General features: G+C 31.4%; 1 protein-coding gene across 6 annotated transcripts in view; it reads right to left on the bottom strand.

The window, feature by feature from the left end:
• The window catches only part of LOC143067879 (cytoplasmic dynein 1 heavy chain 1-like), an 88243-nt gene that overhangs the window by 2745 nt on the left and 60724 nt on the right, over positions 1–24774 (bottom strand). For 2 of the 6 annotated variants that reach the window (XM_076241483.1, XM_076241484.1), the window contains exons 63-89: positions 24151–24366; positions 23193–23331; positions 22817–22917; positions 22111–22365; positions 21637–21783; positions 21292–21381; positions 20555–20615; positions 19967–20220; positions 19215–19349; positions 18557–18651; positions 17076–17178; positions 15523–15594; positions 15267–15342; positions 13799–13959; positions 13287–13398; positions 12894–13078; positions 9302–9415; positions 8814–8984; positions 8342–8443; positions 7843–7961; positions 7288–7394; positions 6664–6830; positions 3248–3440; positions 2749–2891; positions 2199–2309; positions 1699–1753; positions 1433–1529 (exon numbers count right to left, since the gene is read on the bottom strand). In XM_076241483.1, coding sequence (XP_076097598.1) covers positions 1433–1529; positions 1699–1753; positions 2199–2309; positions 2749–2891; positions 3248–3440; positions 6664–6830; positions 7288–7394; positions 7843–7961; positions 8342–8443; positions 8814–8984; positions 9302–9415; positions 12894–13078; positions 13287–13398; positions 13799–13959; positions 15267–15342; positions 15523–15594; positions 17076–17178; positions 18557–18651; positions 19215–19349; positions 19967–20220; positions 20555–20615; positions 21292–21381; positions 21637–21783; positions 22111–22365; positions 22817–22917; positions 23193–23331; positions 24151–24366 — 3581 coding nt within the window. Of the gene's footprint in view, positions 1–1432; positions 1530–1698; positions 1754–2198; positions 2310–2748; positions 2892–3247; positions 3441–4599; positions 4615–6173; positions 6195–6663; positions 6831–7287; positions 7395–7842; positions 7962–8341; positions 8444–8813; positions 8985–9301; positions 9416–12228; positions 12250–12893; positions 13079–13286; positions 13399–13798; positions 13960–15266; positions 15343–15522; positions 15595–17075; positions 17179–18556; positions 18652–19214; positions 19350–19966; positions 20221–20554; positions 20616–21291; positions 21382–21636; positions 21784–22110; positions 22366–22816; positions 22918–23192; positions 23332–24150; positions 24367–24774 lie in introns of all 6 variants that reach the window. The other 4 variants (XM_076241479.1, XM_076241480.1, XM_076241481.1 and 1 more) reach the window with 4 other exon arrangements.

Below are 24774 nucleotides of genomic sequence, written 5' to 3'. Positions count from 1 at the left end.
GGTAGGTCTGTAGAGATAGTGGTAGACAGTTGTAACTTGTTATCCTTATAGTATACTATGTACTTACCTGACCCATCTGAGTAGAGTCAATGGTAGGTCTGTAGAGATAGTGGTAGACAGTTGTAACTTGTTATTCTTATAGTATACTATGTACTTACCTGACCCATCTGAGTAGAGTCAATGGTAGGTCTGTAGAGATAGTGGTAGACAGTTGTAACTTGTTATCCTTATAGTATACTATGTACTTACCTGACCCATCTGAGTAGAGTCAATGGTAGGTCTGTAGAGATAGTGGTAGACAGTTGTAACTTGTTATCCTTATAGTATACTATGTACTTACCTGACCCATCTCAGTAGAGTCAATGGTAGGTCTGTAGAGATAGTGGTAGACAGTTGTAACTTGTTATCCTTATAGTATACTATGTACTTACCTGACCCATCTGAGTAGAGTCAATGGTAGGTCTGTAGAGATAGTGGTAGACAGTTGTAACTTGTTATCCTTATAGTATACTATGTACTTACCTGACCCATCTGAGTAGAGTCAATGGTAGGTCTGTAGAGATAGTGGTAGACAGTTGTAACTTGTTATCCTTATAGTATACTATGTACTTACCTGACCCATCTGAGTAGAGTCAATGGTAGGTCTGTAGAGATAGTGGTAGACAGTTGTAACTTGTTATTCTTATAGTATACTATGTACTTACCTGACCCATCTGAGTAGAGTCAATGGTAGGTCTGTAGAGATAGTGGTAGACAGTTGTAACTTGTTATTCTTATAGTATACTGTGTACTTACCTGACCCATCTCAGTAGAGTCAATGGTAGGTCTGTAGAGATAGTGGTAGACAGTTGTAACTTGTTATCCTTATAGTATACTATGTACTTACCTGACCCATCTGAGTAGAGTCAATGGTAGGTCTGTAGAGATAGTGGTAGACAGTTGTAACTTGTTATTCTTATAGTATACTATGTACTTACCTGACCCATCTGAGTAGAGTCAATGGTAGGTCTGTAGAGATAGTGGTAGACAGTTGTAACTTGTTATCCTTATAGTATACTGTGTACTTACCTGACCCATCTCAGTAGAGTCAATGGTAGGTCTGTAGAGATAGTGGTAGACAGTTGTAACTTGTTATCCTTATAGTATACTATGTACTTACCTGACCCATCTGAGTAGAGTCAATGGTAGGTCTGTAGAGATAGTGGTAGACAGTTGTAACTTGTTATCCTTATAGTATACTATGTACTTACCTGACCCATCTGAGTAGAGTCAATGGTAGGTCTGTAGAGATAGTGGTAGACAGTTGTAACTTGTTATCCTTATAGTATACTATGTACTTACCTGACCCATCTGAGTAGAGTCAATGGTAGGTCTGTAGAGATAGTGGTAGACAGTTGTAACTTGTTATCCTTATAGTATACTATGTACTTACCTGACCCATCTGAGTAGAGTCAATGGTAGGTCTGTAGAGATAGTGGTAGACAGTTGTAACTTGTTATTCTTACATACAGCACCTTGTAAAATCAAACCTACAATGTACAAATAACATGTATATAGACTTGTGTGAAGCTTTTAGGGTAAAACATATGTCAATATATATCTCATTGTTAACCAAGCTAAACTCAATATCATTATCCAATGGATCATTGTAATTAGACAAATATGTAACAATCTAAAAATTAATAATATCAGACATACCTGATGCACCAAAACTACAAGCATCGATGTTGTCTTTACCATCAGTAACCTTCACCTGTAAAATGAATGAAGTATGATAGACACTGGTTCTCTGTTTATCCAACATTATATACAGGTTAATCATATATATATTAAATAGGAGTTTTACAACATAATGACACTTGATTGGTGGGGAATGCTTTTATATTAATGTTTGACCTGTTTATTGGCATCTCAGTTACATCACAAAAGATATTTCTGCACTAAGGGGATAACACTATTTCATCCTGATCATTCACCTAGGAAATGAATGTAATCCTGTGAATATCAAAGAATTTCATAGTCTTTTTAGTTTCAGGGTCTAAGTCATGTGTCATGTCGTACTATCTACTTTATGATTGATAGGAAAAGATGTCTGTATATCACATCATAGTAATATGTAACACAAAAATGATTCTCCAATATTACCACACATTTAAATAATGATCAGCAATATCTATATGAAAGATAAATCTACTTACATCCAAATAAAGTTCTTCTAGTGACCAGCTATTGGCCTGAGCTACATATTGTCTTGTTGCTGTAATGTAGGCTTCAGGTATGAACAAGCCTCCTAACCATACTGTCAAATTCTGAAAATAATGCATAAAACATTTGTTATTCCAATTGTTACTCGACTACAGAACCATTCAATAGAAAGTTTTAAGAGAAAATAAGGTTTTATTTGGAATTAAAAAATGTTGACAAAGAGATATGTCTCGCCTATATGTAATTATCATAGCTAAAGTAAAATGCCAATATTGAAATTTAAATGGAAATACTTTGACATGTAAAATATGCAAAACATTAAAAAATCAAAGACTGACGGTGCCAGGTCAAATAATCTTCATGGAAATGATAAATGCCAATACTAATACAACTGCATATCAAATATCATTGACTTCACATAAGTGACCTCATCTCTAACCTCAAAATGTAAACTTTGATAAAGTTAAAATCTTTACATGAAATGACAATGTCATAAAACTATACCATTATTTCATTCAAGAAATGTGATTCTGCAGTAAATACCTTTAATCCTTTAGCTCCTCCTTGTGATGTGGTTTGTACTATTTTCTGTAGCTGTTTAACACGAGTAGAGAAATCTGTAATCCATTGAATGACTGTTATACCCTGTGGTACTGTGTATCTTCTCCAGCTTTGGGGTATTATACCTATAGGAAGGAATCATACATTATTATCAAATCAGTATAACAAAATCGTCGAACTATTTTTTTTTAACAATTTGACAAAATATAATTCAAATACTAAGAAAACAAAGATCTTTATTTAAAAACAAATATATATACAAAATAATATCAATCTGCAAGTTGAGCAGCTTTTTCCATCATTAATGAATAGATTTCAGTAGAATTACTTGTAACATAATTATACCAATTAACTTTCAAGACAACTTACTTCTCTGGATAACATTTTCTGAACAGGTTTTGTTTCTGAGTTTTTGAGAGAAACAAATTTGTAGCAGACTAGAAGAAATTATTAAAGTGTATGAAAGTTACTTATAATATACCTTTGGCAAGATCAGCCATCATAGTTCTGTGGTGATTTGTAGGTTTTTTCTCCCCAGAACATACCATCATAACATCATGTAAATCTTGTCGTACATCATGTAACAACTGAGCTCCAGAGTTCACCTCTCTCTCAAAAAATCTAAACAATGGATCCTTAATGTTTTCCACTGTTCTCTTCATGGCACCAACAGACTGAAATTATATAACCTCTAGGTTAATATCACAGATACTTTGTTTTATGGCTACAGAATATTGTCGAGTAATGTCATAGAGCAGTGATATGATTATACGAGTGGTATCCTTTAAACATGTTTTTCTTTTTTTAATATGTGAGAATATATTAGACACAGGAACTGAAAATCTAAGTGCTCTCTTCTAGGAACGTGAATGAATAAGTTAGTACATATGAAGTTTCTTTTGAGTATTGGATTTTAACATTTGAGTGGTCGCTTTTGCATATGGATTTAAATATGTGAGAGGTCTCTTTTGAGTATGGGAATTGGATGTGTGGTCATTTTTTAACTTGGAAATTGAAAGTGTGGTCATTTTGAGAAGGGAATAGAATCTGTGGTCACTTTTGAGCATGGGAATTGAACGTGTGGTCACTTTTGAGCATGGAGATTGAATGTGTGGACATTTTTTAGCATGGGATTTGAATGTGAGGTAACTTTTGAACATGGGAATTGAATGTGGTCACTTTTGAGCATGAGAATCAAATGGGTGTTATCTCTTCTGTGCATTGGAATATTATTAATAGCAATGTTTTTCATAACAACCAGTGAAATTATTCAAACAAAGAAAAGTTGTTTAGGTTACATGAACTAATTTTAAAGTAGGTAGGCTATGGTACAATTACTGAACAAGGATTAGTAAGGTTCCACTTTCCCACCATTGTAAGAAAGGTTGTGAAACTAGTTTTCAGTGTAATTGGTCTTTTGACCAGAATATTGTCATAAGGAAATCATTAGAAAAATAAAAATAACCCTCATTTTTAACAAAAAGGCTTATCAAAATTAGTAGTTGGACAAACAAAAGAGTTATATAAGTAAAAATTCCTTTACCATCTACAAAACAAAAATAAACCAATACCTCTATTTAAAAATATTCATAAAAATATGAATGGTTTTATCTGTCAAAATAATGTGCTAAAGGGTTCATCACGTTAAATGTTTTTTCAGAATGCTAGATTTTTAAAAATCAGAAACTTTTTTCAGTGCAATGCACTACAAAAATTGGCATTGTTCCCAAAATTTTATTTGAAGTTGTGCATCTCTCTGAAAAACCATTTGATTGACATAAAATATTTTGTATTTCCCCTGGAGGTTGGAGGAAGCTTTGGGGGTTTACTTACCACTTCTTCATAACCCTAAGTTAGTAGATTTAAGTCTTCAATTAGTAAATTAGTAACTTATTCACAACTACAATGTATGCACCTTTATACATATATGAAATCTTATAGTTTTAATAATTTATTTCTAAGCAATTGATAAACCTATGAACATTTTAAGGTAAAGTACATATTTGTTAAAAGCAATAAGTTTTTAATGCATGCATGCAGTTAAATTAGATAAAAGAACAATTTCTTTTTCCCATTTTTTTTATATTCCATTTTGTTTGATTTAACTGACTTATCAGTGTTTGCTGACAATCTATAATCATAATTACTGTATCATGCATTCATAGCTGGATCTTTAAAAGAGTTCTAGAAGTTGATTTAAATCAATACTTAGTATAAGAAATGACGAGACAGGAACTATTTTGTCTCTAGATATTCAACAAGTGCAAGAATGTTCAGTAAATAAAAAGTAGTAGTGCTGGGTATACATGGTTCCTATATTAAAATGTTTATTGAAAGATTTGAAACCATGCTGTCTAACTCAAGATTATTACATATAATTCAACAGCATTAAACATTGTAATTGATAGTTTAGATTATACATGTATGAACAGTTTGTGTCCTGCTATGTAATGAAGAGCAATGGTCATTATAATGGAATGTGTATATAATATATCTAAATCCATAGTTTTCTGTGATATTATCAATAAGGCTTCGCAAATTAGAAAAATTTACTGTACAAGTACAAAAAAGTGAGCTTTATGGCTCTATTCTTCTGTGAAATCATTAATTTTTGTGGGTACCAATTTCGTGGATTAGGGAAACTTGTACTTTGGTGGATCATGTAAATACTTGATTTCGTGGTTTACCAAAAGTTTGCATATATTCATAAAGGGAATTTGTAATTCGTTGAACATTTCAATTCGTGGTTTCCCTGTACCCATGAAATCCACGAAAATTGTTATCCTACAAATAATGATGAATTCACAGTATATGAATAAGAGTTGTACAAAATTAACAACTCAGATGAAAACACAGTCATGTGCTTTGAAGCTGGCAAGTCCAATATTCATTATACCAAATAAAGAACAAGAAAAATACAGTCATTGAACCATTCTATAGTACTGTGGACATAACCACCAAATTCTATAAAATCTTTCATTCAGGAGCCCTTATTTGGGTATGGGCTTTGCTCATTGTTGAAGGCCATACGGTGACCTACAGTTGTTAATGTCTGTGTCATTTTGGTCTTTTGTGGATAGTTGTCTCATTGGCAATCATACCACATTTTCTTTTTTATATTGTTCGCAAAAACCTTACAGATTTCTCAATCCATCTTGTAAACTTTGGTTTCCTTCAGTTTTATAAAATGAAAGAAAGTAGTCAGTATTTTCAATAAACCAGCATTCTTGTACAGTGAATGTTAATATTTACTTCTTGTCGTTCTTATTCATGTGTAATGTTGATGGGACATGCCAACTTGAAAGTATGTGACTTCTGAGAGTAAAATTCTAATTTGAAAAGCCCTATTAATATGAATAATTTGCTTATTTCAGAACAGGAAGCATTGGTTCAGGTTTTATACTTACATGTTCATGCTCTCCAAAACCCTATGTTAGTCATTTAATTGGTTAGTGTGTTAAAAGGTTAGTAATATTTGTTTCTCATACAACAGGAATTACCCGTATTCATATCAACCCCAAAATTCATGGTAATTCAAATACTAACAAAATCATTAAATAATCTTAACTTATCTTAACTTATCAGTCAAAACATGATTGAAAATCTCTTACTTTTTCTCCTTTTATTCATATGGCAGAAAAAATAAACTTTAGTCATATGGCAGAAAAAATAAACTTTAGACAGCTCTTTTTATTAAAATTATACTATAAATCTAGTCAGATAAAGAATTCAGGCCTTGTAGTAATAAAATTTTCGAGCAAAATTATCGTACTACCAATCCAAAATTATCTACCAATCAAAAAACTGGAATTGGTGTTTGGAGCACAAATTTTGTACTCCCAGTACTGAGTCAAGTTTTATGACTGATTACAAATTAAATCCCTCTCCATACATTACCTTTGGTACAAGAGTCATCCATGTAGATACTGATGTATGTAATGTCTTCATCCATGTTGGACGTCCATCTACAATCTTTTGTTCTTCATCTGGTGTACCACCATAGGCCAAATCATCATCTTCTTCCAATATCTGCATCTTCATCAAATTAGCTATTACCTCAGCTCCTACAATAAGTAATGTGCTAAAACTGCAGATTAACTGTTGAATAACTTTAAGAAATTTATGAAGACTTAAACATGACAAATAGAATCATTTGCCAATTTTGGAATACAAATACTGCTTAATCAGCATTAACAAGTGAAACTGTGAGCTACTACTCACTGATGATACCCCAAGCAAAATTCAGGAAGTTGTTGAGTGATGAATCTGAAAACGCATCACACGATATAGCTGACACATATAAACCCTGAAACCAAATTTCAGAAATCCTTACAATGTATTTCTCAAGAAAGATGCAATAAAAAATATCATGAGCAGATGGATGGACTGACTAAAGAACAAAGGTAAAACAGTATACCCCACATTCTTAAAGCAGGTGAATATTTACAATTGCTAACACAGAGATTTGGCTTTTTACTGTAGCAAAAATAAAAATAAAAAAATCTAATTTCAAACACTTACCAAGATTTGTAAGAAGCACTTTCTCTGCATTGTTGGGTAGTCCTAACCATGCTGGAGTTTGTCTATCTGATTCTAATCGTTCTGCAAACTGTACAAACTGTTCTCTCCTAAAAAATATTACAGTAAATAGTCAAAATGCTCATTACAATTTGAAGGCAAAAACAAAAAGGTTGAAACTCTCATTGAACAATATGAAAAAAAGTTTGTGGATGGATTTACTGTACACAACATAACCCTACTATGTATATAATGTGGATTTGTTTCTTTTCATGGAATAAGGAAAAATTATGATTTCCTGGATATTGGATTTTTAGGTTTTGCAAAACACTGCATACGAGCCTATAGAGAATTTGTACTTTGTTGATCATTTTAATTCACATTTTACCTAAATTGTCAAAACCAACAATTTATATCCAACGAAATTATAATGAATCTAGAGTATGAATTGTTACTTAATTGTACACAGAATATAGAAAAATTAGAACATCTTTAAACCAGATGTTAGGACAAGAATACTCCAAGAATGAAGAATGACAAAATTAAAACATTACTTACTGTACACCATCTGGCATCAATATTTTCTTTCCTTTGCCATCTACATTCATTACCAATGTGAAGTCTCCTTCAAAACTCTTTGGTGAGAACAGTTTATGTATAAATGTTGTCAATAATCTCTGAAATTCAAAATTACAAATTCAAACATGTTTATCAATGCTTTCATGTTTTTAAACAAGACACTCAGCTTTCTAAGCTACTTCTTCTTTTATGGTTTTATTTTCTTAGTTTCAGATTTATAGACTAGTATTTTCTTAACATACAACAAAGAATTCTATCAAACAGGTGCCTATAATAGCACTGCAAATGATTTTTTTTGAAAACAACTGTCACAGTTGGTACCAAGAATAATTTTCCACTGAAGCTCAATTAAAATACTGCATAAGCATGATGCGTTAATTTTAAAAGCTTTGCACTTGGATACAAAGGTTATCCTTAATCTGTTGCCTTTAATTGTCTTTTGTTTAATAGAAAGGATGGTAACATATAAAATTCTTACCTGATCAAATTCATTATCAATCTTTCCACCATAAATACACTGTGACAACAAAGTCCTGATGGCATCCCATGGTACTTTGTTTGGTGGTACATTAGTTCTTCCCTACAGAAAAAAAAAAAAAAAAAGAATAGAAAATAACACTTAATAATCTCATGGGTCCAAAACGCTTTTCTGTATCGATGTTCATCAGAAATGATCAAAGTTAAATATTTGATAGTCAAGGATGAATAAGAAGCGAAACAGTTGAAAAGATAAAAGGATAGCAAATAATCTTATGTTTAATAAACTAGAAAAAACATTGCTCACTATATCTATAGTTAGCTCTTTTCATTCACATGAAAAAACTATTTATTTGTCTTTCAAAATCAAAATTATTTTTCTAAGTTTTTTTTTATCGTTATTTCCCTAGACAAACCATCTGTTTCACGTAAAGGGGCTTTAATATAAATCTATGGCAAATCATAACACCTACCATAGCAACAGAATCTATCCATGTATCTAACATATCACATGCCACCTTCAGATCTGATTCTGTGAACTCATATTTCTTAGCCCATCCTAATGGTGTGTATCTCATTCTCTCCTGTACAATGGCATGTAACCAGGCTAACAGGAAGTACAAACGGGATCTCTCATTTGGTGCCTAAAATGACAGACATACATTTTTTCACAAATATATGTATATAGATATATAACTACCAAAAATGAATGGTTTCATGGTTTTTTTCAAATAAAAGTGAGAGATTTATTAAATATTGTTTGTTTGATTTGGTTCAAGATTACTCACATACTCCAAAGATCATCAATATATTTTTTTTTACATTTCATAACTTTACTTTTATAATAACAGAATAACATTAACCTTGATTAAACTTGATTAAATTTGATTAAATGTACAAATGAAATGCATTATTTTCTGGCCTGAATATTTCTGACATGTATTAGTTTGTGTGGTATTACCTTGCACATTCTAGATGCTGGAACTGTACTAAAAGTTCTCAACAGGTTAGCAGAGACACCTGGTGGTGGTTCAAATACAAATGCTCTCCCAGCCCTCAGCAAGTTTGTTGGAATCTACAAAATTGTATATGTTGTTTAGAATAGAAATAAGACATAGTTTTTGACAATTGAAATGTATAAATGCAAAATGATTTTTAAAGATGTCAGCACAACTATGTAGTTCTGCTATAAACATTTCAGCTTTCATTGAGAACAGCAATATTTAAATGTGTCAACCTTTAAATAACCTAAGTTCAAAACTTCAAAAGCTCATTTATTCTGAGATGAACTAAAGATAAAGTCTGATATCAGAGAAAAAGTGCTAGTGAAATTTGGTAACATACAAAACATCTCTATATTGCATATGTATATTTGTGTGCAACTATTTATGCTAATGCAAATGTTTTTTGGTTTTTTTTTATATCTATAATGGGTTGCATGGTTCATTTATCTTGTCCTCTGTAAATTTACCTACAAAGGTTATTTCTATTGATAACTTATCTTTTAATCAAAATGAGTTGGGTAAGGCTGAGTATAAAGGTAACTCATAAATAGACATGTGCTTAACATAAAACTCAATCATGTCTGATAAAGATATTGAAAATAATAAACTTATTTGTGACATTTTTTGACTTCTCAGAGATCAAAAGAGAACAAGATTTATTTTTATTGAGTGAAAATTACAAACTTTATTTTCACCTATCACTATGACAATCAATTTCCAACTGATGATGATCAACATGGGCAATATAAGACTTCTCCCTTATTATCACATAAGATTCTACAATGAACAGAGGCACAAATGCACAGTATAAAAACATCTCTGATATACTAGTATCACGATGCACATGGAATATTTAGTAGTTTACTCATGATGCTAGTTTTTGACAGTCAAACATTCATTATACATTTCTAGTTCTCTCTTAAAAATCATGCATTCACACACACATAACAATCCTTAATAAACATCAGGGCATAAACAAAATGGTAAATCCTAGCCAATGTGGTATGTGTTTTACTCATTGTTGAAGGCTGTATGGTAACTTATAGTTGTAAATTTCAGTGTCATTTTCATAATCAATTTATACTATGATTGCAGTACATGCATCATTTCCCTAACAGATTTATTGAACTTCCATTTTATATAAAATAGTACATTTTTTTCAAAGTCTGGAAGGAATCATCTTCCTTTATTGGTTAATTTTAAAAGAATCAGTGCATCCTTCTATAAATGTCAATGTTTTATCACTTTCTGTTTTTATAATCAAATTCAAGAAATATTCCTTACTGAAAGTTGAACAAACAGTAATCGATCAAATTGTAATAATATCAATATTTGGTATAGTTCAAACTTGTCACAGCCATAACTGAGATTTATATCTAATTTCAACAGAATAGATCTTTTTAACTAGGCCTAATGTTTCAACTGTATCTTGTGATAGTTAAGTTATGCAATGCCTTGAAAAAAAATTATAAGACTGACAGACAACAAAGATCTGCAACTCTTATAGGTGTTCAAAGTTTCTTATTAAATAGTTTGGTACTACTTTTTTTTTTTACTTCCTTTGAATTTCATTACGGGAAAAAAATCTAGCATTTATACTATAAAAGTAAATCTAGTAAAATTCAGAAATATGTATATGTGTTGCATTAATATGAAAGCCAATCAGTATATAGACATTATTCTATGTAAGAGAAAGCAGTTTATGTTATATCTAAGCATAAAGATGCCATCATTTCTGCTTAAATCTGTGTAATATATATAAGTATAATTCTAAAGTTTACACACCAGAGCAAATGTGTATGTGTGGTTCTGCTGTTTTATATGATCAAATGCATAAGAATACCTTGTAGTAATTAATAAAGGGCACCCCATGTCCCCCATGGGACAAAGTTTATTAAGTAAAGTAAACATTGATAAAAGGAGAAAAATCTTGTTGAGGGTATTAAAATAACGTTTAGTCGTATTCTTTATTCATATTTGCAGTACCAAATGTTTAATCTTTAATGCCGCACATTTTTAATGTTCAATGACAGAACAATCACATATTGGATAACTTGAGATCGCTAATTCTGATGTGACATTTGTTTACTATCTAATAATTTAATTCTGGATGTAACACGTCTTCTGATTGGCTGACCTCGTTTTGATTATCATATCATAGACCAAATTTTGTCATGTGACCATGACGTCATCAACGTTTTTTCATGATTTACGCCGGTTCAAAATGGAATTTAGAATTAAATTATAAGAAATAACTAATATTTTGACAGTCTATTCGAAATAACATAAAAATATTACAGTCATTCCTTAAATAATGTAATCAGTTACTGTGGATTCAGTATTATTCATTGGATACCAATTTTTGTGGATTTCATGGGAACAGGTTATCCACGAAATAAAAAATTTAACGAATACCAAATTTTCCATAGACCTGTATACATACTTCGACAAAATCACGAAATTAAATATCCATGAACATGTAAATTTTCCTAAATCCTCGAAAATTGGTACACACGAAAATAGATGAATCTACAGTATTATGCTGCATATCAAAGTGCATTTGTACTTAGAATTCATAAACTGGAAAGAGTGCTTCCAACACAACCAATTTATTTTGTGTTATTTTCCTTATTTTTTGTGTACTATTTCATACAGTGCATATGAACCACTTCTAAATATTGCTAAACTGCTGAAAAATACAGCTGAAAAAGCTACACTGTTATTTGATATAATAGATCCATTTGTTATAACTGGCTTGCTATTGTTATTTAGCTTTAGTTATACCACACATTTTTTAAAAATAAAACAAACAAAAAACAAACAATGGCACAACATAAAGCTACTCTAACTAAGCTATTATAAAACACATGACAAACTGTATTACCTTGAACCCTTGTTCATGTATCTAACAACAGGTACAAAGTTACAATCATTTATATACTTCACACATGCATAAAACAAACAATTCTTAAGAAAATATATAATGGTTGCTTTCTGGGAGAATTGACCTGGCAACAAATATTGAAAGCTTGCATCATAAAAGTATGAAAGCTGCAAAGAAACATTTTCCCCCTTCTGTTCTCTTTTAAAAACATGATTGCCAGCATTTAAGCTAAAGAAAGATTCACTGAAGTCTGAACTCATTTAAAATATAGAAAATTTAAAGCTGCAACAGTAATAGCTTTACCCATTATTTTCCTTCATGCAACATATATTTAACAAAGCTATAACACAACTGGGATCATGTGAACAAGCATTTGCAGAACACTGAAGTGATGATGTACTTAGGTGTAAACAATTATTCATGCTTCAAATAAACAATTAATTAAACTTGTGTCTTCAATCATACTAAAATTATTATTTTTTGTATTGCCTCCATGAATTTTTAATTGGAGTTAATACCTTCATGTGTATCTATACGATCTTCATGAATATTGAATGGGGGTAAAGATGTTCACATATATCTATCATCTTGATGAATTTTGAATGGGGAGGAAGCCCTTCACATATATGTATATCATGCAATAAAACAAGATATGTGTGTATTACCTTGGGATTAATCTCCATGGTTAAGAACAACCTAAAGCTGGGGTGTGGTGTCAGATTGTGTAGTTTCTTCTCTAACTGTACAAGCCATTGTGGTGCCAAGTGAACATTCTTCAACATCACCCATCTTCCAGACTTACTGGAGGCATTAATAACCTTCTCTGCTTGAGTAAAACCTTCTGCTGAACCTAAAATATGCAGAAAGCAAAATTTACAATGCAAAATATCAAATTGAGCAAACCTTGAGTTACCTTCAACTTTTCTTTTTTTGCCTTGATATATATTTTTTCTGCCATCTTTTCATATTCATAGTATGTTAGAGAACATAAGGATTTTTTCTCTATATTCTCGTTTCCTTTTCCTGCATAAAATTAACTCCTGATAAAAACCACTTACCAATAGCAATAGGTGTTAACTGTTTTCCGAGTTCTGTTGCTAAATCATCAACCCACCCACTGGCGTCATAACCAGGAACTGAGCACATCAACACTGGAGTATTGGCTTTTATCTGAAAAAAATAACATACAGTGAATTTATTTTTTTGTTGCTGCATAAATATGACCTTGGTATTGCCTTAATAACTACACAGCAGTGTATGCATTATCAAACGAAAGACAAACACTCAGTACATATACCAAAACCAAACTAAATATTAACTTTAACCAAAAAGTAAAAAGATGAAACTACCAACAGATTTTCTTAATACCACAATTATTCATAGAAAAGCATGTAATTTAGTGCCTGTTATTGGTTACTGTATGCCTTATTTGGTTTTTTTTTGTATTCTGATTTAGCACAAAACATGCAATTTGTTTTCTTATAAGAAATTAGACAAAATAATGTGAAATAATTCTTTTATAATATAAGTAATTTTTTCATCAGATATCATTTGGCAGAACACTGGTTACCTCATTTTCCACAATATCTGATAAGTTGAGTTCTTTTTCTCCACTGTGTAAAAATGCAGGTCCTAATGACTTCTCTACAAACACTCTTGCCATGGCAGTCAATCTGTCTGGTCTCAAGGCTTGAATTATCAATAATCCATTGACTGCCTTGCCGGTAGGATCTACATACAAAAAATAACACATGTCAATAATCTGCATGTAACTTAGTTAACTTGATACAATAGCTATCTCAGTTATCTATTATTAAACAGAAAGAGGGAAATTATAAACAAGCTCATGATATTAACCCCCTCTTTAATAACATTCAATATATTTTAGTTCCATTATAAACTCTTCACTTTGTCAAATGTAAGTCATCATGATTATTGAAAATCTTCATCTAATGTTTTATCTTTGTGCAAAGTTTCCTCCAATGATTTAAAACAAATTGAGCTTGCATGCCTGAAACTGATTGAGAGTGGGGTAAAACACTATAAATGATAAACAAATTAAGCTTGTATGCCTGAAACTGATTGAGAGTGGGGTAAAACACTATAAATGATAAACAAATTAAGCTTGTATGCCTGAAACTGATTGAGAGTGGGGTAAAACACTATAAATGATAAACAAATTAAGCTTGCATGCCTGAAACTGATTGAGAGTGGGGTAAAACACTATAAATGATAAACAAATTAAGCTTGTATGCCTGAAACTGATTGAGAGTGGGGTAAAACACTTTAAATGATAAACAAATTGAGCTTGCATGCCTGAAACTGATTGAGAGTGGGGTAAAACACTTTAAATGATAAACAAATTGAGCTTGCATGCCTGAAACTGATTGAGAGTGGGGTAAAACACTATAAATGATAAACAAATTGAGCTTGTATGCCTGAAACTGATTGAGAGTGGGGTAAAACACTTTAAATGATAAACAAATTGAGCTTGTATGCCTGAAACTGATTGAGAGTGGGGTAAAACACTATAAATGATAAACAAATTGAGCTTGTATGCCTGAAACTGATTGAGAGTGGGGTAAAACACTATAAATGATAAACAAATTGAGCTTGCATGCCTGAAACTGATTGAGAGTGGGGTAAAACACTATAAATGATAAACAAAAAAACTTGTTGATGAAATTTATCAAAAATTTGAAATTAATAGCTTCTTTTCAAGCTGTATACAGTTTAACACAAATAATGCAATTTTCATTCCCCCCAATCATTTTATTAGAACAATAGCAATGTATCATGACATTATTTTTTTTTTCTTTTGAATTGTTTCTCCATGTTGTCATGTAGGGAACTTTAATAGCCAACTATATAGTGTGGGTTTTGCTCATTGTTGAAGAAAGTACAGTGATATTTAAATCCAACTCATTTGGACTCTATTTGATAGTAGTCCCATTGGTAATTATACCTAATATCCTTCTTATATATGACGAGAGGAGGAAGATGTAATCTAGGATGACAAAATATATCTGATTACATACTCATTGGTTTGTCTTCTTCCCATAACTGTATGACATCCTGTTCTGGTGCTGCACTTTCTAACCAGGTTTGGAAAGTCTAAAATAACACAAATATTACCATAGTTTTTTATGCATTAATTAAATGTAAAATAGATGTAAAACTTTTGTTTAAGTATTGGCAATAATCATTTGAATATTCTTAAATACAGAAGTTGTGTCAATTAGTTTTGGATTTCTGATTTCTTCTTTTTTTTTTTTTTTATAAATATAAACTTACATCACTGGCTTTGATTTCTTTAACAATGTTTTTGAATGTCCTCAGCTTGCTCAGTCTTGCAACAGATGCTAACTGTAAAGAAACAAAACAAGAGATATGTTAGATAGTACTCATTAATGATCCCCCCCTTTTTGTTTTGGTAAACAGACAATTGACTTGTAATGGATGTGAAAATGCATCACAGTAAGGCATGTTCATATGAAGGTTGGTTCTAAATTTCAGAACACTTTGATGAGTTCCGGAGATAAATGCAATAAATGCTTCTCACATGTGTCAAAGTCTATCAGTATTTGGTAAACAAAAAGTTAATGAGCCATGAATCTGAAGATGTATCTCAATGTATAGCATAATTAAAGAACCTTAGTGAGCACACTCACATACCCCATGTCCCCACATTGTCATTGGAGAAATTAAATAAGTGTAAGAAAAAAAATTGTATAAGAAAAAATAATGACTAATAATTTCCTGTCAATTTGCACATCTACATAGTATGTCCTTATTATCTACAAAATTTCATGAAATTCTGTTGTGTGGTTTCAGCGGAGTTGAGATGACAAACTGTTGCAGAAGTACACTGAAGCAAATAAGTTCAAAGGGGCCTAACTCCTAGACAAAAAAATGAATCGTAATTTCCTGTTGATATGCACATCTACATAGTATGTCCTTTTTATCTTAAAAGGTTTATTGAAATTCTGTTGTGTAGTTTCAGAGGAGTTGGGATGACAAACTGTTGCAGTAGTACATTAAAATAAAAAAGTTCAAAGGGGTGTAACTCCTAGAAAAAAAAATTCAATCGCAATTTCCTGTAGATATGCACAACAACATAATATGTCCTTTTCATTTGAACAGGTTTCGTGAAATTCTGTTGTGTGGTTTGGGAGGAGTTGCGATGACAAGAAACAGGACTGACGGACTGACAGACAGACGGACGGGTCAAAAACATTATACCCTCCGCAACTTCATTACATGGGGTATAATTACATGAAGCTTAATACTCATGAAACTCGGATTTGTAGTTCAACAAAAAAGTATGACCACACTGACAGAATCTGATGGACAGAAAGATATTGATCAGTGAATGGTAATGCTATTCCAAGCGAGTCTCTCTAATTTGGTAAAATGATCTCAATACATTGAAAAAAGATGTATTATTTAAAAGCCTGCATCATAAAAACATTAAAAACAAGAATGTGTCTGCAGTACATAGATACCCCATTCGCACTTATTTTCTATGTTCAGTAGATCCTGAAAATAAGGGAAAATCTCTAATTTGGCATTAAAATTAGAAAGATCATATCATAGGGAACATGTGTACTAAGTTTCAAGTTGATTACACTTCAACTTCATCAAAAACTGTCTCGACCAAAAACTTTAACCTGAATCGGGACAGACGGACAAACGGATGAATAGATGAACAGACGAACGGATGAAAAGACGGACGTACAGACCAGAAAATGTAATGCCCATAAATGGGGCATAAAAAGTATTTGAAAAAGTATCACAATCAATTCTATTTCCTACCTGAGCCATTCCAAAAATGATAATCATCTTACCTGATGTTGTGACAGTCCTGGGATAGAAATAGATGATCTCTCAGTTATCAGGGCTTCCTGACTTCTCATAAACTGATTAAACTCCTCATCATAACTTGGTTCACTATAAAATAATTTTATAATAGTACATTTATAATAATTCATCTAATATCACTTGTTTCATTATCGAAATGATAAAAGCAATGCTTAGAAGAAAGAAATTTTTTAAAAAAAATATTGATTCTTGACCGGAAAATTCATTCAAATTTTTAGCAAGAAGAGCTTCCGTGCTTCATGCCAAATGTGAAGGTCATTTGGTTTCATTTCATATAAATTTCAGCACACAACATTAAATTCTATAATAAAAAATCAATAGATATGTTGAGATCATTAATGCCGTTGTCATATTTCTATGTAAATTTTCACTTTGTAATCTTGGAATCAGTAAATATGCCAATGTCCAAGTGTTTCTCCATCTTCTAATTCATACGTTTGTACAGTTCACACAAACAAACCAAATCTAAAAAAATTGCAGCCGAAAAATCTACACCATATTAATTGATAAAACAAATGATTACGTTATTTCTGCTTGCTATTGTTAGTTAAACCACACTTTTATTCAAAAATAACCTTAACCCAAACACACAATGACTTAAAATAAATAACTCTAACTAAGCTATCATAAAACACATCAAAGACTGAAAATATTACCTTAAAACCTTATTCCTGTTTCTAAACAACAGGTGCAAAGACACATTCATTTAAAGATATCACACATGCATAAAACAATTCTAAAGAGTATATGATCCTGTCTTTCTTGGGGAATTGGCAGGCAAATGAGAGCTTGAATCGTAAAAATATTAAAGCTGAAAATTAACATTTTTTCAACTGATTTCTTACTCTTAGAGACACCACTGTCCTACAGAATTGTCAGCATTCAAGCCAAAGGAAAATTTATTTAAGTCTGAACTCAAGTTAAGAAAGGAAAATTCAAAGCTGCGTTATTTTCATTACCAATCATTTTCATTCATGCCACATATTTTTAACAAAACTATTACAAAAATTGGATAATCTGAAAAGCATTTGATTTTTTTTCATTTCTTCATGCTTCAAATAAGCAACAAATAAATATCTAACAAAGCAAAAATGAGGACAAGTAATTGAATCACACTATCAATTAAAGTTGTCTTCTGTTTATAACCATTATCAATGTAAATTTTATTTTATTAATACTTCTGAGAGTATTCCTCACAAGACCTGCCACATAAACACCTGTAAGGTTAATTCTGCATGCTTTTTATATTTCAACCCTAGGATTTATAAATATTACTTCATTGACCAGGAGACACAAGGAAGTTTTGGTGTTAAAAATATTTGTTTATATTTATACTTAATTCATCCAATATTCAAGAATTTGGGTAGACAACAGGAAGATAATAAAGCAGTGAAAACCATCTATAAGAATACAACATTCAATTCTATAGTAAAACCAATAGACCTACCTCTGTTTTCCTTGAAGATAAATTCTACACAACTGCATGGCAATAGTAACCCTATCATGATGGAACATTCCTCGCCCTACTCTGCTGTAGGTTTCCTGTAAAGAATCATTCATTATATTTTTAAACTAGATATCATATAAGTTATTGTTCATATTACAGTAAAAGTATTTTAAAAATTTACAATTACAATAATTTATGCACTATCTTAATTTCCTATTGTGTCTGTTTGTTTTGTTCACGCATCGGTGACAATATAATGGAATTTGATGCAACTGTCACACAAGTGAGAGGTTTAGCTAGCTATAAAACCAGGTTCAATCCACCATTTTCTACATAAGAAAATGACTGTACCAAGTCAGGAATATGACAGTTGTTATCCATTCGTTTGATGTGTTTGAACTTTTGATTTTGCCATTTGATTGGGGACTTTCCTTTTTGAATTTTCTTTGGAGTTCAGTATTTTTGTGATTTTACTTTTTTCTTTTCTCAAATATATGATGCATTATTTAATTATTTTCTAACATCTTATACATGACTTTTCCTTTTATATATTTTTTTCAATTTTCTTCTTTATATCTATATTAATCAACAAATTGTTCAATAAATACATTTTACAGGAATCACTTGTCTTCCAAGGTGTTTGTCAAAGAAAACTTACCACAAATAGTTCATTAGTAATAATGGACAATCTAGCAGCATAATCCTTTTGTCCTTTCAGTTTGTCACTGCTAGTAAATACAGTGTGGAAAATCTCCAGGAAAAATTGTAGTGAGTACTGGTAGAGGAAGTGTACCTGCAGATATAAAACAATATATATAATACTATCTATGGAAATCTATCTATGGAAATTATACAATCTTCTTTTTAAACTGAAAGTAAATAGGAAAGACAAAAGGGAAGGAGAACATTTTAATGTGATATGAATATGAAACTACTTTATACTAAACCAACATGCTTAAAAACATTTGATTTCACAATGTAACAGTTTTCAGGATGACATGTCACCCAACTTTAGCACATTATAATGACTCCAAACAGAGTAATCTTTGCTCTTATTTCTAAATACTGTATGGTTAGGGAAGAACCAGTAAATACCAGTTTTTGTTTGACCCTACCAAAGATTGTACCCACAATCCCTTGCACTTGAGTGTAGCAACTAACCAAGATAACATTGAAAAGATTACTGTCCTTGTGACATCAGGCAAATTATAAACTTTACATTCAACTTAACATGATACAATGTTTTTCTTCAGAAAAGCAAATCGTAAACTACATTAATGAAATATTTGTATGGCATTATTGTTGCAAATATGAATTTGAGCCTAAGAGATAAAAAGTTTCAGTGCTTTGTGTGGGACATCATTTCCTTAGAGTCCATATATATATATATATATATATATATATATGTACCTGTTTGAGAGCCTCAAGTGTAAAGTATATACTACTACATGACATAGCCAGAGGAACATATTGCTGAGAAACGGTCTCAACCTCTGCCATGATAACGTCTGTCTCCTCAACCTTCTTAGCCACCTCTGCAGCCTCTTTTTTTAAAGTTTCCAGATGGGTTATGATACTGTTATCATCAAGGATTTTACCCTTAGACTCATTCAGAGCTTGTAATAAGGACTTCTCAAGGTGTCTCAGTTTCAGCTGGAATTCACCTAAAAATGAAAGAACATTCATTTGTCATTAAAATGATATATTATTCTTTCATTGTTAAAATGACACATTAAAATACAATAGCACTAGAAAAGACAGGTTATTTCTACTTTAAATATTTTTGTGTCTTCTTACTTCCCTTGGTTGTGTGTGAAAATTTCCCCATCATATTTCATATCCCAATACTTGTGTGTTTATCAATTTAGAAAAAAAAAACATTTTTTTTTTTTTAAAATACCACACCTCTGTCAAAACATGATGATAAACTTTACACTTGTCAATCTGTTCACTCCTTGACTTTGTACGATATATCAATATTTGAAACTCAGAACTAACCTTGCAATTTCAACAAATCAGATCTCTTAGCATCAACATCAGGTCTTTCTGATTTCAATACCTGAAAAATAAAAAAGTTCTTTTGTAGTAAATATATCCATTATCTAAATTAAAGCTATAATTTCTGTTTCATTATATAAACCCGTAATTTTTTTTTTTTGAATGTTTACTATGTTTGACATAAAGAATGTTTATAGATATGCTTCACTGAAAGAGCTATTAATATCTAACTAATGCACCTAAATATTTAATTTCCCCCCCTTTATTTGTATAGCTAACTAAGTGTTATGAATTTTGCTCATTGTTGAATACATGAGTGACTTATAGTGGTTAACATCTGCATTGGTTGGTTTCTGGTGGAGAATTGTCTCCTTGTCAATCATACAACACCTTCTCATTTATATAATTAGTGCTATGATCCTGCAATTTAACCTTAAGCTTTAATTTTTTTTTTGTTTTTTTTTTTAATAATATAAGTTGTGTTTGACTTTTAAAGCAATTGACATGGCTTAACATGTGCAGTGATGTAAACAGTAATTTTACTTTTACCATAGAAGCAGGATAACTGAGAAACCATTTGTACAATTACAAAAATAGCAAATATTCATTTAGATACAAATTATTTGTACAAAAATTAGTTCAAATAATTCAAGTGTATTTTTGGTTAGGTATGGGTTCAAGAAAGGTATTTATTACCCTTTTTATTTAGACATTTCTTTGGCACCAAACTTACATACCTGGTTCAAACACTGGTCTTGTAAACTACTCCTTGTTACTGTAAAGTTTACAAATGTCACTCTGGAACATATGTCTGGAGGGAACTCGACCTGTGGGGAAAATATATAAATAATAAGTTTCTCAGATATATTTAATCAACTAAGCTTCAATTAACAAACAGATACATTTATTTAAACCTCAACTGCAAACTTATATCCTCAATATAAATTGGACAATAAAATCCAGTTTTTCTGCCTTTATACTAATAATTTTAGTATTTATGTTTCTTTGCAATAATTGAATAATACTGAACCAAGAATCATCTTTATAAACTTTGAAAAACAATTATACAGATTTAAACTTACCAGTGGATCTCTTGTGGACAAGAAGATAGTAAACGTTGGAGACAGATCAATATCCTGATCACCTAGAGTAATCAAGACACGCCCACCTGTTCTCCTCAACTCTCTGTTCAACACTGGGTTCAGGATAGGATCATAACTTTCTACATCCTACAAGTACAATTATAAAGAATGGAAAAACAAAAGAAATAATCTCTTTGGAATCTGGGTATAAGAACATTCATGGTTTTTTTTTTATATGAATATACATTAGATGGTGTGTAATGAATTTTATTTACTTAAAAATATGTTGTTTTTTGCATGTTATTAGAGCTTGTTATTACTAGATTTAATTCAAATAAGCCAGCTAAAATGGTGTGTTCATCAACAGTAAAAACTAAACCAAATCTTTTTTTTATACTTTTTGAAAAGACCAAAACTAGCTATCAATATAGTATCTTGGAAATTAAGATTTCTGTAACTTTAAATTCATCCTACCTGAACAAGTAAAGGATTTCCAAATCTGAGTGCACTTTCCAAATTCTTCCTGAAAGCATCATCTAAGAAGCTCGTCTTTGTGATTTTCTTATCTCTGTATTCATTCATGATGAACTCTGTGGCCTGACCAGAGGGGTCAATGATCAATGGGTATCTGTTATATCTCTTCAGCATGATGGCATTCTCTGTACACAGATCATCAGCAGGTAGTGTATTAGCTTGCCATCTCAGTCTGTCATCAGCATTAGATAGATACTGAAATTATATGGTATCAATTCTGAATTGAATGCATATCTTGAATTCTAAAATATTCCTACCAAAAGTTTGAAATAAAAAAATCCAGAAATTTTGGCATTTTTGCCTATTTTAAAGACCTCGCCTGAAATGACTTGAAATAAAATTCCAACATTCTACCAGTTTTCAAAGCAGTGTGGGAATGTCAAAATGTATAAATTCATTGTGTATTTTATTGTTTGTAGGTTTCTCTTGTTAATCTGAGGCCAATACATTTTGTGAAAACTATAAGACTAAGGCAGATCTTAAGCAAGCCTTTTGGGACTGCAATAAAGCATTTTACTCATCAATAAAATTATAATTTTGCAAGGATTGTAGAATCTTGCAATTTCTAAGACCTAATGAAGGAATAATTCTACTGTCTTCCTAATTCCCATTATAAAATAATGAAATATCAAGTATGCCTTCATACCTCAGTTCTGGCTAAGTCATTTCTGAATTGAACATGTGCCTGTTGTAGATGTGCTGACCAAGCTGTAAACAAGTTTCTTCTCATCTGCTGGTCAAAGTATCCTGAAAATTAATTTCAAATAATGATGTATCTCTTACCAGCTGTTCTAATAAAACATATATTCTTCATCTTCTTCTCAAAAGCTAATTCTAGATATTGTAATTTTGTAAATTTGGCCTGATAAATTAGAAAAGCTTTTGTTTAATTGCTTCAAGAAATGTTTTAGCATAAAACTGTTCCCATAATGCTATAACAGTGGTAGGAAATTGTAAAACTAACACTTTTGTTAAAACTTTCTATGTTAATTTTCATATATTTGTTCTCCATATAAACTTACCAGCATATGCCATGAAAGCTGATGATAGCAGGACATCACCAATAATAGTTGACATCTGACTCTTGAATGTCTCACTGCCAGATTCCCATCTCTGTTTCTCACCATCCAAACTCTTCAACAAATTTACACTTCTTCCAACCTATAAAATATGTGTGATATTTTTGGTTATCCTAAATATACATAAAAGAGTGAGGTGGAGATGTTGAGTATACATCAGTGGGACAGCATCCCAACAAAACTAAAACAAGTGTTATGGCATAAAGTGGATTTATTATTATTTTCAGAGATATTCATGGATTTCAAGAGCAGTCTTCATGCTGAACTGCTAAATCTACAGGCCCGCAGCCCAATTTTTTAAATTTTTTAGTTAGATTCTGTTGGCCTGTAGGTCTGAATTTTACAGGCCCGAGAGCAATTTTAACAGCCTGGGCTGCCACTCGTCGTGAAGACTGCAAGAGTATATGTGAACCACAATTTTAAATGGCCACTCGAGTATAATTTTTTTATTGGCTGGTATACCATCTTCAGCAATATAAAAAGATCAAATATCCATGCAAGAACTACTTTTCCTCAATTGATCAAAGAAAATGTTTACCATGATTTTTTTTTACATTCATCCACATAACTTTAATTTTGCTATCAAGTATACAATCACTTATATGTTTAAAACTTTGGACCTGATAAACCAAAGCAATTGAAATAGAAGCAGCCAGCTGCTATTTCATGGTCTGGTCCTAATAAATCAGTGCTAATTGTCAATTTGACAGCATCAGGATCCAGATTTGTGTTAGTCATTGAAACAACTGGTTAAAAACTGTTTGATTTGTTCATGTATAAAAAAATAAGAAGATGTGGTATGATTGTCAATAAGACAATTCTTCACCATAGACTAAATGATGTAGAACTTAGCACCTATAGATCACTATAAGGCCTTCAACAATGAATTGTGAGTACTAACCTTTGATTCAACAGCAGCAAGATCCTGTTTGATTGCCTGAGCCTGACTAATCAGTACAGCATATTCCTCTTTGTATTTGCCTATACTCTTCTCCAACTCATTAATAAGCTTGTTCACTTCTGCAGCCTTCATCTTGTTTTCACTTGAGTGATCTTCTAATTCTTGTAATTCATTTCTAAGGGGTTCTACTCTCTTTAACATGTCAGCATATTGGATCTAAAAAGTAAAATAAGGGTTTGCATAAATAACAAGTGAAACTGCGAGCTACTGCTCACTGATGATACCCCCGCCGCAAGTGGATAATATTAATAGTGTAAAAATATGCAAGTGTTCAGTAAACAGGAAGTTGTCGAGTGATGAATCTGAAAACGCATGACACGGTATAGCTGACTTATATAAATCCTGAAACCAAATTTCAGAAATCCTTGTATTGTAGTTCCTGAGAAAAATGTGACTAAAATTTTTAACTTGGTTATCATGTGTAAAATCATACAAGTGTTCGGTAAACAGGAAGTTGTCGAGTTATGAATCTGAAAACGCATCACACGGTATAGCTGACTTATATAAATCCTGAAACCAAATTTCAGAAATCCTTGTATTGTAGTTCCTGAGAAAAATGTGACG

This window comes from Mytilus galloprovincialis, chromosome 3, assembly GCF_965363235.1.
Source record: "Mytilus galloprovincialis chromosome 3, xbMytGall1.hap1.1, whole genome shotgun sequence".
Lineage (NCBI taxonomy): Eukaryota > Metazoa > Mollusca > Bivalvia > Mytilida > Mytilidae > Mytilus > Mytilus galloprovincialis.
The sequence above is the reverse complement of the archived record's forward strand: the minus strand, read 5'-3'. Positions and strand labels throughout refer to the sequence as shown.